The sequence below is a fragment of the Eurosta solidaginis genome, chromosome 3 (assembly GCF_040869045.1).
Source record: "Eurosta solidaginis isolate ZX-2024a chromosome 3, ASM4086904v1, whole genome shotgun sequence".
Lineage (NCBI taxonomy): Eukaryota > Metazoa > Arthropoda > Insecta > Diptera > Tephritidae > Eurosta > Eurosta solidaginis.
Window position 1 is genome coordinate 78,382,878 of NC_090321.1, and position 12,753 is coordinate 78,395,630.

Genomic DNA, 12,753 nt, shown 5'->3' on the forward strand with positions numbered 1-12,753 from the left:
GCATTTTTTTGCATCCGACAGCACTTTGTCGCCAAAGGCGATTGAAACTTTGTCTTTGTGCTTAGTCGGATTCGATAGGGACTTTACGGTGGACCAAAGTTTACCCACACCGGTAGAGAGGTCACAACCTCTTAGGTGCTCCTCCCATTTCGCCCGCTTGTGTTCGTTCACAAGCAATCTGATGCGTTGGTTTATATCCCTTATTTGGGGGTCGCCTGGATCAAGTTGTCTTAAAAGGTCACGTTCTCTCGCTAAGTTTGCGGCCTCCGCTGGGAAGTGGGGCCGGATTTCGGGAATTCTCCCGGCGGGAATGAAACGTGCCGAGGCGGATTCAATGACCTTACGGAAGGCACGCTCCCCTTGGCGGGCATCAGTCGGGATAGGGAGTGCAGCAAAGCGGTTGTCTGTAAAAGATTTATATTATTCCCACTTTCCTTTTTTGAAGTTTATGAAAGTGCGTTTTTCGGTAACGATGAAGTCGGCGGTACGCTCGAGCGAAATAAGTATGGGTAGGTGGTCGGATGCCAATGTTACCATCGGCTGCCAGTTGACGCAGTTTACGAGTTCTGCGCTCACGATTGAGATATCTGGCGAACTGTGACAGCTTCCTACCATACGTGTGGGGGCGTCTCCGTTTATTGTGCAGAACGTCGTGCCCGGGGGCAGGGGCTGATGCTCAGCATTGCTACCGACTCTACTACGAAGGTAGTAGTTATGAGTGGTAGCAGCTGTTTGAGTTGCTGGAGCCGTGGGGCGCGAGCAGCAGCGGGTACTTGTTGTGACTTGCTGAGCAGCGCGGCTGCTGGGAGGTAGTGGGGGGCGCTTAGGCGTAGACTACGGGACGCCCTTGGGCGTGAACAGCAAGGAGCCACAAAAGATTTATAAAAGTTACGTGGACGTCGGGTTTTGGGATCAAGCCCAGAACAACCTGTCCGATGCAACCATCCCTTGCACGAGACACACTGAACAGAGTATTACCGTCCTAAAAAGATTCTTTTCCGGCAGATGCAGCAAAGCCATTTCTCAGGACCGGGGTCAGGAGACGGACCCGGATTGGATTCGATGCCTTCCCGGAGTAAGAGAATATGGAGCAGTCCTGCTGCAAGGAGCTGCTGGGAGGATGACAATTTGTGGGAGGGACGCAACAAATTAAATAGGATCACACTGAAATGACAGACCTTGGTCGGGAAAAATCCCAAGTCGCTCCAGTACATAGAACCGACTGCCTTGGGAAGCGGATAGCACCGTCATCATTGTGCTTGAGTTTAAGATCCAAAAAGGGTAACTCGTTGTTGATTTCATTTTCGCATTTGAACTGAATACTATCCTTATATGAATTGAAAAAATTCAGCGTTTTTGCAATTTTGTCTCTCTCAATAATAACAATGCAGTCATCAACGTATCGACAGTAGAAACGTGGAAAAGCGAGCTTTGAGTTAACTGTTTTTCGATTGTATTCATGAACAGATTACAAAGAAAAGGGCTTATACTTAAACCCATTGGCAAACCATCAGTTTGTTCGTAGAAATCGCCTCTAAACTGAAAAAATGATTGATTTAAATCCCTCTTAAAATCCACAAAGGACAAATGTGAACGCCTAGAAAAACCGGGGGTATACTCCGTGACCTGTTCACGGAAAAACAAGGACGGAGAAGAATGCGGCGCAAAATACATTGGCCAATCGATCCGCTCTGTAAGCATCAGGTTAAAGGAACACTTAAAATATATTGAAAATATCTATCCTAGAAGTGGAATTGCCGAACATGCACACTCGATAAGTGAAAGCGACTGCCAAATCATAAAATCCGAATCCAGTGTGAAGAGATTAAACATTTTAGAATCCTTTCACATCTACGTAAATAAAAATGTTTGCGTAAATCGCGATACTGGCCCACTGTATTCAAGTTTGTTCTCAGCTGTTCAGTAAACTTCAGCCGTGTTTTTTAACACGCGCGTATACGTTTCGTTTGCGCGTGTTAAAAAACGCCTATCTTCGCTTAGATAATGCTTAGGAGACCCATCTAGCGGCTGTGGTAAAACAACTAGCTACAGCAACAGGGTGTAGCGAAAAGCGGAGACGCAACGCTCTGATGGCCATAGGGTATAACATATAGCTGAATCAGTTGCGATGAATTGTGGACACACATATAATACATAGAATTAGTGTACAGGGTGAAACAAAGACACATATTTCAGTTACATCTGAGTATAATGCGTATTGAAATTTAGTAGGACAAAATTTATGCGCAGCAATTTCAGAGGTGTATTTATAGTTTGTCTCTTAGCAGTCAATATAAAGTTTAAGCGTAAACGGATATACGCGTGTTAAAAAACACGGCTTTCGTTTGTTTCTGTTTATTGTTGGTATACTTACCAAGTCATTTATTGTTTACTCTTTTTCTGTATTTCTTATTCAATTGTATTTGATTTCTAAGTGCATTGTGTTTGCATTATATTAACTTTTTAATGATTTACTTCGTTTTTGTTAGATTCTTTATGATTATCTCCTATGACAATGTTTAGTTGAATACTACAACTGATGATGACACCACGCGCGTGTCGAAACATGTGTTGAATAAAAACATAATTTAAACGACTAAAAGGTTTTGTTTTTAATTTATATGTTGTGATATAAAAGTCGTTTAGCACTCAATTAAAAAAAATATATATATACTTAAATAAAAAATGGTTTAAAAAATGTATTTATTTAAGAAAAACTAAAGAAATTCATAGTATGAATGAATGAATATTCGTATGTATAAACTACATATAAGAAATAAAATATTTCATGTATTTTGTCTTCAGCAATTAACGAACATTTTTTTCTATTTCAACGCTTTTGTCCCAATTGTTCAAGTAAACTCTCCTGAAATCGCATTCGAACTCGTAGTTGTTGTACCGGATCTAATTTTTTCATAAAAGGTAACAGTGAACGAAGGAATATGAAGTTTTCATTTTCATCATCCGATACTTCAACAGCTCTTGGTTCGCTTTGGTTAGCTACCGACTCAAGTGCCCCTTTTTTGGATGGACATGTAGTTTGCTCATTTTTGGATTTGGTGACATCTAAATCGTCCGTTTCATCAAGTGTATAAACTCGTTTGATACTTGTAAATGCTGGTGCCGGTAATTGGGGCTTTACCATAGCTAATGGCGGTAGGCTGTCTACTAATGGCATTCGGGGCTCCTCACCAATAATAAATTCCGGTTCTTCTTTTATTTCCACGGCGCTGATATTTGTATCATTATCCTGTTCGTACGTTATGCTTGGAAAAGTGTTCGTTTCACTCTGAGTTTTGTCTTCACCGTAGGAACAATTCGAATCGACGGACAACGGTATATCATTTGTAGGTATATCATCAATAATGACAACATTTTGGTCGGGTTTGTAGCTGTCAAGGACAAACATCATAGGTTCAAAGTATTGCCATGGAGGTTTATCGTGTTCCTCAATATAGTAGTTATCGCCAAATATGTATATCGGCACTTTTTTCGCACTTATGCGCTTGTAAAACTGATCTCGTATACCTCGCCATATAGCTTTAGCTTTAGGCCCTGAAATTAAATGGTTGAGATAGTTGGTTTTTATTACAATGTGTTATATCGAAATTTGTTTCTACTAGAGCAACTCATGGAACTCATTAAACCGTCGCAAAGTTTGTAAAATGTGTAAGCCTCGCAAACTTCTCTGAAAAGTATTTTATTTGGTGGTTTCCATGCTTACAACGCTATTGCAGGCATTGTATACAAAACAAGTGTGATATCTTATCCGTCAACTGTCTGGCAGAATGTTCAATATGGCGGCGCACACGGTCGGCTATTTTCAGCGGGTGATATAAAGAGAAACAGGATGAGATCAAGATAGTCACTTTAAAAATCAGGTAATTTGAGGTCTTTGCAGAAGATATCACCCTTGCCTTATCCACAATGATTGCGAGTTTCAATCAGACAGTTTATAAAGAAAATAGATAATAATAACAAGTAAGGATGGGACTGTCTTCGGTTGTGCCGAAGACTTCATACCTTTCATGAATGGAGCTCTACAATAATCGTATCCCATTCGTAATATCCAAATAATCGGCTGTATATGATATTAAATATATAGTGAACAGATGTACATTCCTAAGCTATTTTTAAGATAAATATAAAATAAAAATATGTAGGTAGTTTGTATGGGGATGCAAAGTTTCACGTTTTTTGTGGTCTTCATGAAATAGATATGACAATGAATCACTTATCTTAACAATATATGACGTAAACGTAAGTATTTGATGAAATTTGAAGCTTCTAGCTGTTAAAATGGGGCAGAAATTACGAAAAGTTTCTTATTTGAAAGATCGGTTGTATGTACTATATATACCACCGATCTATAACATTTTTTTCAGACAACAATGAATGTCCTATACGTAAGCATTCGGTGAAATTTGAAGCCCCAGTCAATATGGAAGTAGATGAGAATCAAAAAGCGGATGGGATAGCTAAAAAGAGCGCACCTTTCGAAGCTTGCTCCGTAGTCGTCCCCATTAGATTGGTCCAGATTAAGAGGAGAGGACAGTTGCACATGATCGACTAAAGGCGTGTACCCAAGCGCGGGTTGTAAAGTGACGAAGATCATATGTAGTCTTACAACCTTAGACTTACAAAATTACTCCTATCATTAGGTAAGGTTAGGTGATTAACAAGAGAGGACTGTAGACCCATGGCTGGTATTCTGACTGGATACTGCCTTCTGGAGTCACATGCTTGCAACTTAGGCTTGGTCAGTGATAGTGGATATAGGAAGCGCGGGAAGTTCGGAGGAGGAAGCGATCGAGCACATTTTATGCTCTTACCCTGCGCTTGTCAGGTCTTATTAGGAGTAATACAGCTGTCAGATATAGAAGCAGCAAGTAACATAGGTCTTAGAAAGCTTCTAGAATTTGCCAAGAGAACGAATTTATTTTATTACATAGCTCCGGGTTTTTGGTATGGTTTTCAGTTTGGTCATTAAACAAACTTCTAGTAACACTATGGAATCAATAATTCGATGTGAGGTCCTCACGGGCTGGCCTGTTCAACCTCACCTAACCCTGAGCGGACACACAGCTGCCTTAATATTTTTGAGTTGCAGCTCTTAATTTCGTTTCCGCCATGCCATCTGATCCAAATATGTACTATTTGCTCTCATCACTAAAAAATAGACGATGAGTAAGGATTTTCTTTCTCACCGTCAACGATTTTGATCGTCCGCTCCTTGCCATATTTTCTAATGCGTTTTCTTTTCTTAAAAAAAATGTTACCCTGAACTTGCACTTTTAAATTCTAATTTTTAAACTAGGTCAACCCTAGAGCTTTGCAAAGTGGCTGTATTTGTAAGCTTAAACAAATAAATGTTTCCTTTTTCCATAAATAAATAAATACAGTTGTTTTATTCCGCTTCCGAACAGCAATCAAGTGAATTTTCACTGAGAAGCTTTTAACGGCAGAAATACACTCGGCGGCCGCCCATTTTTAATAGTTGGAACAATTATGGACGAGGTAGAAGGAATGCGGTAAGGAAAGAGAATGGTAGTGGGCATGGGTATGGCAGTTGGAGGGGGAGGGAGAAGAAAAATTAGAAGTTTAAACAAGGATATTATAGAAAGGGACAACCGGAAGGGAGGAATAGTTTTTGAATATAGGCAAATAAATTTTCGGACAGTGCAACGCCTGTCGGGCGATCTAGTCTATTATAAATATGTAGTCCTATGCCGATATCCACAATGAAACCAACCATTCCACTTGCCTGGAGTATGGCACGATGGCAGCTTATTACTGGTCAGAGGATAATTTTTACTTCGAGAATTTAACCACACCCTTTTATATATATGTGTACAAAAAAACATGAAAAAAAACAATAACCATACAACTTGCAACTGCTTTTCACAAATTCATATGTATCAATCTCCTGTTAACATTTTACAAGACGGTGCACCATCTAATTTTTATCAAAAATTATCGAAGGGGTATCATAAAAGACGCGTCTCGACCTCCGTTTTAAGAATCCGAAAAATTTTATTTCTGTCGAGAGTGATTTACAAAAAACCGTAAAAAGACCCCGAGAGGGTCCGAAATATGGGGCCCGATCCATAGTTTTTTTTTTTTTTTTTGCATAGAACACCTTTCTGCTTTGGCCGCGCTTATAAAAAATTACCCTGGGTGGGTCCGACACCGGTTTGGGGATCAAAACTAAATGCGCGCAGAACACCTTTCTGCATTAGTGTGTGTGTGTGTGTGTGTACAACAAATCTGGCAAAAAACAATAACCACTTGAAAATTTTAACCGATTTTTTGCTTATATCTTTTGACAGAAACAAAAATTTAAATTTTCGCTTTCGGATTCTAAAAACGGAGGTCGAGACGCGTCTTTTGATACCACCTTTGATAATGTTCGATAAAAATTAGGAGTTGCACCGTCTTGTAAAACGTTACCGAAGTTAAATCTTTAAATTGTTCAAACCGAAGTCGAAATTCATCCTGCCATTTTTTTACCTATTTAATAGTCAATCCCTGTTATAAATTGCTACCAAATAGGTATCGATATAAGTACCGAAACTTTCGGCCCGATACTTAGTAGGTATCAATATTTTTTTGCTTGCTACTTGCAAGTACAGGTATCGATACCTTCATGCTATCGATTCATTATTTTATTTTTATTTTTCATATTTTTATTTATTATTATACTAGCTGAGTTCTGATGAAGCCTGATCCAGATCCCGATAAATATTTATCAGGCAGATTCAACATCAACATTGTGATCCTGATTTTTATCTGGATCAATTTCGGATCTGTATGGCGGTTCTCTCCATTTAGTTTTTCGTTGTAGATTATTGACAGCTCATCCTTTTTAATTGGTAGCACTTACTGACATATGCACTAGGGTTTCCTATATTTATCCACTTTTTTTTATTCAACACCCCATACATATTTAAGTTAAAGGTTCGTGCACATTATACGACGCGACATATAGCGATAAAATACTCTTTGCATGACCCTGCAAAAATCGCGAGTACTCCATGCATGCATGTATGGAGTACTCGCTATGGACCAAGCGAGTGCTCCAAAATTAACCACAATTCATACAAAAAATATGGTCCAATAAACATTGCGATGCCCTAGGACTGGACCATATACTCCAGCTCAGCATTACATCAGAGTAATCCATGGAGTACCCACAGTCCAATAAACATCGTGTAGTGATTACAATCGTTAAAAACGAGCAATGAGCGGCTTACAATATGTTCGTGTAGAAACATGAGTTGGGCCATTTCTGCATTACAGTGGAGTATAATGGTAAGTACTCCAGTGGACCCCATGATCAAACGATTTTTGCAGGGGTGTTGTTATGCAGCCATACATCTAGCGACAGTCGTACGACACGACACGACCAAGTTTACCAATTAGGCAAAAATGCCGCGAATATTTTGTCGAGACGTGTCGCGTCGTATAATGTGCATGAACCTTAAATCTGACAAAACATTAAAATGGCAATAAAATAATTACATTATATTCGTTTTGAGGCATGCATGAAAAACGATACATTTGCAAGGTCAAAATTTATGGACACGCCAAATTTTTCCCAGAAAATTTCTATTTACAGCAATAAGCTAGGCAATCTTATCAGATATTTAATAAAGTTTTGATAAACGCAATGCTGAATATTTTTGAAGACAGACTATAGCAGAGTTGCACTGCCACACCGCCATTTAATGCAGGGTAAAAGTGTACAGCTTTTCCGTTGCGAGCAGGCAACAATTTTTACAAAAGAACGAAATACCCCGTAAATGCGTTACCTGCATTTTAGAATAGAACAAAATAAATTTACAACCCTTGCGCGGCGTACAAAAAGCGTAACACTTTTGCCAGAAAAGGAAAGGCTATTAATATAAGCATTCGATTGTTATTAGGTTAAAACGCTTTCTTTGATACATCTTTCGAAATTTTTGGACGTGTTGATATCTAGTTCCTTCTTAAGAGAAAACTTCTATATTTTTTATAGAAAATATATCGCATTTGTAGCATAGGTCAAAGAACTAATAATACTAGTTATTGGTTTGATATACATAAGTATATATTTTTTTTTAATTTTAAACTCAAATTTTAGGTGCGATTCGGGGAAAAAATTTTTAAATAACAGGTACCCTACTATGCGTACACATAATTTGAGTGCTGCCAACTCTCATAGAACTGATCCAGATCGTTCCAGTGAGATTTGATCGTGATACAGAGTTGGAAAGCTTATTAGAACTCAACTAACTGTTCAAAAATGTCCTATCGCAACATTTTTTCATAAACGCCTTATCTATTGAACTCGAGCGTTTTTAAAAAATTCTGAATTTTTGAATAAAATTCTGAAGTGAGACCTTATTTAAACTAATTCTAAATTAGAACGTTTTTAATGGCCGGTTTTGCAGTGCGTTTTTAAACTCCACTTAAAGTTAACTAGAGTTTAAACTTGCCACTTTGCTCGATAAGTGGCAGGGTTAAACTCGAATCAACTTCAATTGGAGTTAAAACTCGAACTGAAAAACGGGCATAAGTTTTATGCGATAGGGCGTTAACGCAACACCTGTCGAGATAGGGTAACTTATACTACCTAACCAAACCCAATAACAAAATTTACCTGAAAGACCAAATATTGCGCCGACTTCTTTCCATAGCTCTTCAAATTTTCTTTTATCGTTTGCGTGCAGTTGTCTTGTTTTTCTATTCCACAAAAACTCTCTTTTGCGTACTTCTGCAATAAACGCTGCTTTATCCATCGTGTTTCAACACAGTACTGCGGGTACTGCGCTTGTGTAAGTAGTTCAATGTGGTTCTATGCAAGAAATGAAACCCAAAAGCAAGAGCATGTTTTGTACAGTGTCGATACTCAAACGCATGCATATAAATTACTAACAAGGCATGTATTTGAGAATAGTATACTTAATGCATATATATGTACTCCCATAGCTACATTGTGTATATACAAGAGTGACTCAGGTATATAGGTTGGTATGCATTTATAGTGATAAGTGAACGCGAAGGTTGGCTCACTCATTGTTACATACATGGACAGCTAGATACGCTACTCTGGCCTCTCTGAGAGCGCTGCCAAAATCACTGATAATCATCAGTGATCAAAATGCTCATTTTCGCGGCAGTGTTGCCAAATGTTGTATTTTAATACAACCGTAAAAAAGCCATCAACAAAAAGCATTAAAAAATCGTTAACTTATGCAAACTCTAATACCTTTGTAGTTGTTATTTTACATTTTCTTACGAAAATTCTTCGAAATTATAAAAATTAACAAGTAATTTTCTTTGACTATAACACATCTCACACGATGTACATAAGGGAAGTTCCATGAGAAAGTGAACCTAGGTGCGTAAATAATTTTTCTTATAAATTTGGATACAAAGAACATGTAAAAACTTGAGTAATTATTATAAAGCAAAAGTATATAGACCCACAATTGAGCCATACTTCATATATTGTCCTACTATTTTCTTTATCTTGAAATACTCGCAAATTGATAAACTAAAAAATGCAGAATAAAGATATGCGCTTTATATTAGGCAAACGTTCTAATACCCCCATTAAAGGCATTCTACAAAGTTTGAATTTGATGAGCGTAATAGCGTTTTCTTTTCTGAAATAAATTGTTGCCTAAGTAAATGGTAAAGCCTTAATAGTGTTACTCCTACCCCAGAAAATTCTCAACATTTATAGTGCATACAAACATTTCATCTCACCATATTCACTCATATCACAAACCACCCAAGAAGATTGCGCATGTAAACATTAGATCATCTCTTTTTTATGGGCAATTCTTACGTCATCATCCTTTAGCTCTTGTTTTTTTCTCTCTTTCGTTCAGTCGCTCAAACAGTCAACCTGGCGTAGCTGCGCAGAACGAAGCAATGTTGAACTCGTGAATGCGCAATCTGGTAGGTCATCTGCACTCATATTAACAGAGTATATGTGGAACACAAGAGCGAATTGAGGGTTTCACAGAGTTGCACTGCCACACCGCCATTTTATACTGTTTTCACACAGAAACTTAATGATCTCATTTCACCTGCTAATGAAATCGTAATTTTTTTGCTTTCACACAGAAGTAACTGCTCGATTAGTATGAAGGGTGAGACAGACAATCATGGCGGAATGATACAAGGTGGGAGCATGGTGACATACCTACAAACAAAAAAATTCCATGTACTTGTAAATTCGATGGACAAATGTCAAAATCGTACTGCGCCGGCAGTTGATGTATCAAATCAAATAAAAAAGGTTATAATCAGCTGTTCGATGCGGCCACCTTGTATCGTTCCGCCATGCAGACAATGACATTTGCTTTGAAAACTAAGAAGCGGAAACGGAAGCGGAACGCTGCCAACAGAGTTGCATTGTGCTTTTGACTTCATTAGGCATTCGATTAGCTACTAATGAAATAATAATAGATTCGAATTTTGTAGGGAAGATTGAGCTCAATAAGCGTCTTAATGTAGAAAATTGCCTTTATTATTCAATAAGCCGTCTGTGTGAAATTAGTATTAGGCATTCGATTAGCTACTAATGAAATAATAATAGATTCGAATTTTGTAGGGAAGATTGAGCTCAATAAGCGTCTTAATGTAGAAAATTGCCTTTATTATTCAATAAGCCGTCTGTGTGAAATTAGTATTATACAGGGTAAAAGTGTAACGCTTTTGCGTTGCGAGCAGGCAACTATTTTCACAAAAGAACGAAATACCCCGTAAAGGCGTTGCCTGTTTTTAGAATAGAACAACAACCCTTGCGCGGCGTACAAAAAGCGTAACACTATAGCCAGAAAAGAAAACGCTATAAAACAGCAAATATTTTTCCACAGTATGACGGTATGCCTAATTATCTAAAAACAAGTATTAAATTTAACTACGAGTTTCACGGCAGAAATACGAGGCAGAGTAAACGGAGTCAGAAAAAAATTGTATTTTTTACAAAGGGTTAAAATGCTTTAACGAATTATATGCATATATTAAAAATTGTGATAATAACTTATTTAAGAAAAGATTATATGCTCACGCGAAATTAATGAATATAAAATAAATGTTTGGATTTAAATGGATTTGTGTTACATGTTTCAAATTTAAGTTCAGATTCATAGAAGTGGGAAGAAAGATACAGACTTTATGTATGTTGTCCAAGCACATCATTATGTTATGCTCTTAATAAAATTTACCAAAACTGTGTTACATGTTTCAAATTCAAGTTCAATTTCATATATAGTACATATTATTAATTAATGCAATAATCTAGGCTCTAAGAGTCGTAATAAATAAAACAAATAAATAAAAATTGATGAATTACAAATTTCAATAAGGTTTACCACTCGATTTATAAAAATAACAATAATAATAATAATACCCAACGGATTGATACCCTTCAAAGTACGCCCGACCGGCGCGAGGGGCGCATCCGCATGACGCACGGATTTGTTTTTGCGGAGTTGTTGATAGGCGGAGGTTTGTTAAGCGTTGAGATCTAAAACTGCTCAGCTACAGAATAAAAATCATCAGCTGAGTATACATAATAGTTAGAAATTATACATATAAATACTACATTGTTAAATAAGTGAACATTTTTAGTTTATTTGATTATTATTTTTTTTTTTTTTAAGAGTTAAGATAGGATAAGACAGTTTTCTTTATGGTAAAAAGTGAATCCGTTATATCAAATGAATTATAATGAGTGTTAAAATCATGACACAAACACCGAAAAGGTTCATTTAATTCGAAATTAGTTCTACACTGCCTGTGTATATCTTGACACCCGTGATGGGACGTCAATGTTTACTTCGTTCAAAAGAATTGGACTAGAAATCAATCCATTCAGGAGTTTAGACATAAATGTAACGCCTAGCATTTCCCTACGACTTGCAAGAGTTGGAAGATTGATAAGCTTCAACCGACTACTATAAGGTGGAAGTTTATACGTAGAGTCCCACTGAAAATTCCTTAAAGAGAAAAGTAGAAATTGCTTTTGTATTGATTCAAGTCTATCTGCATGAACTCGGTATTGTGGATTCCAGACTATAGCTCCGTATTCTAGTATCGGTCTAACTAAAGTGATGAAAAGAGTCACTAAATTCTTTGGACCACCGTTTCACGAATGAAAGAACACCTCTAGCCTTATTGACAGTAGCATTAATATGAAGGTTGAAACTAAGTTTAGCATCTATCGTGACTCCCAAGTCCACAAAATAGTTTAATACCAATTGATAAAAGCCCTATATTCTTATTATTATATGTATCGAACAGTATTAGCTGTGTCCCACCCGTGACAAGAAAAAATCGAAAGTTGTTATACCCAAATTGCAAGTAGTTATTTTATTTCATATTCGTTAAACAATGTTTAACACTCGTTTTAAATATATCCAACAATTCAGTTTTGAATTCTTTGAAGTTGTTTAGGAATTATTCAAGAATGAAATATGTCCCAACCGTGACAAGTACGCAGAAACATTTGTTGAAAATAAATAGGTATTGCTAATATCCCATATAAACTTCATAGAGAAATCCACTAATTAGGTCCAGGAGAAATTTTAATCAAAATACGACATCCATGAAGTTGGTTTTTTCACAGCCCTTGAATCTGAGTCAAAGAAAGTACACATTTTTAGAAATGTCCGTAACTCAAATTCATTTAGCCCATGAACTGATTTCATGATGTAAACCATATTTTGATCCTTTGTAATACTTTATTTTCTATAA

General features: G+C 37.1%; 2 protein-coding genes across 2 annotated transcripts in view; one reads left to right on the plus strand and one right to left on the minus strand.

Annotated features, from left to right (window-relative positions):
• LOC137244042 (uncharacterized) overlaps positions 1–12,753 on the plus strand; it is a 460,752-nt gene that overhangs the window by 260,410 nt on the left and 187,589 nt on the right. The gene's annotated exons all lie outside the window — the stretch shown is intronic.
• Positions 2,647–9,003, minus strand: LOC137246481 (uncharacterized). Its single transcript, XM_067777574.1, has 2 exons — positions 8,642–9,003; positions 2,647–3,555 (listed from the first exon to the last, which is right to left on the minus strand). Exons 1-2 carry the CDS (start codon positions 8,778–8,780, stop codon positions 2,831–2,833), a joined length of 864 nt encoding a protein of 287 aa, XP_067633675.1. The 5' UTR covers positions 8,781–9,003; the 3' UTR covers positions 2,647–2,830.

What these genes read in the sequence shown, in the direction of transcription:
- LOC137246481 (XM_067777574.1), bottom strand. Translation starts at nt 8,780, where the DNA reads ATGGATAAAGCAGCGTTTATTGCAGAAGTACGCAAAAGAGAGTTTTTG. An exon ending in CGCAATATTTGGTCTTTCAG is followed by an intron (nt 3,556 to 8,641) that starts GTAAATTTTGTT and finishes ATTTAATTTCAG; the next exon opens with GGCCTAAAGCTAAAGCTATA.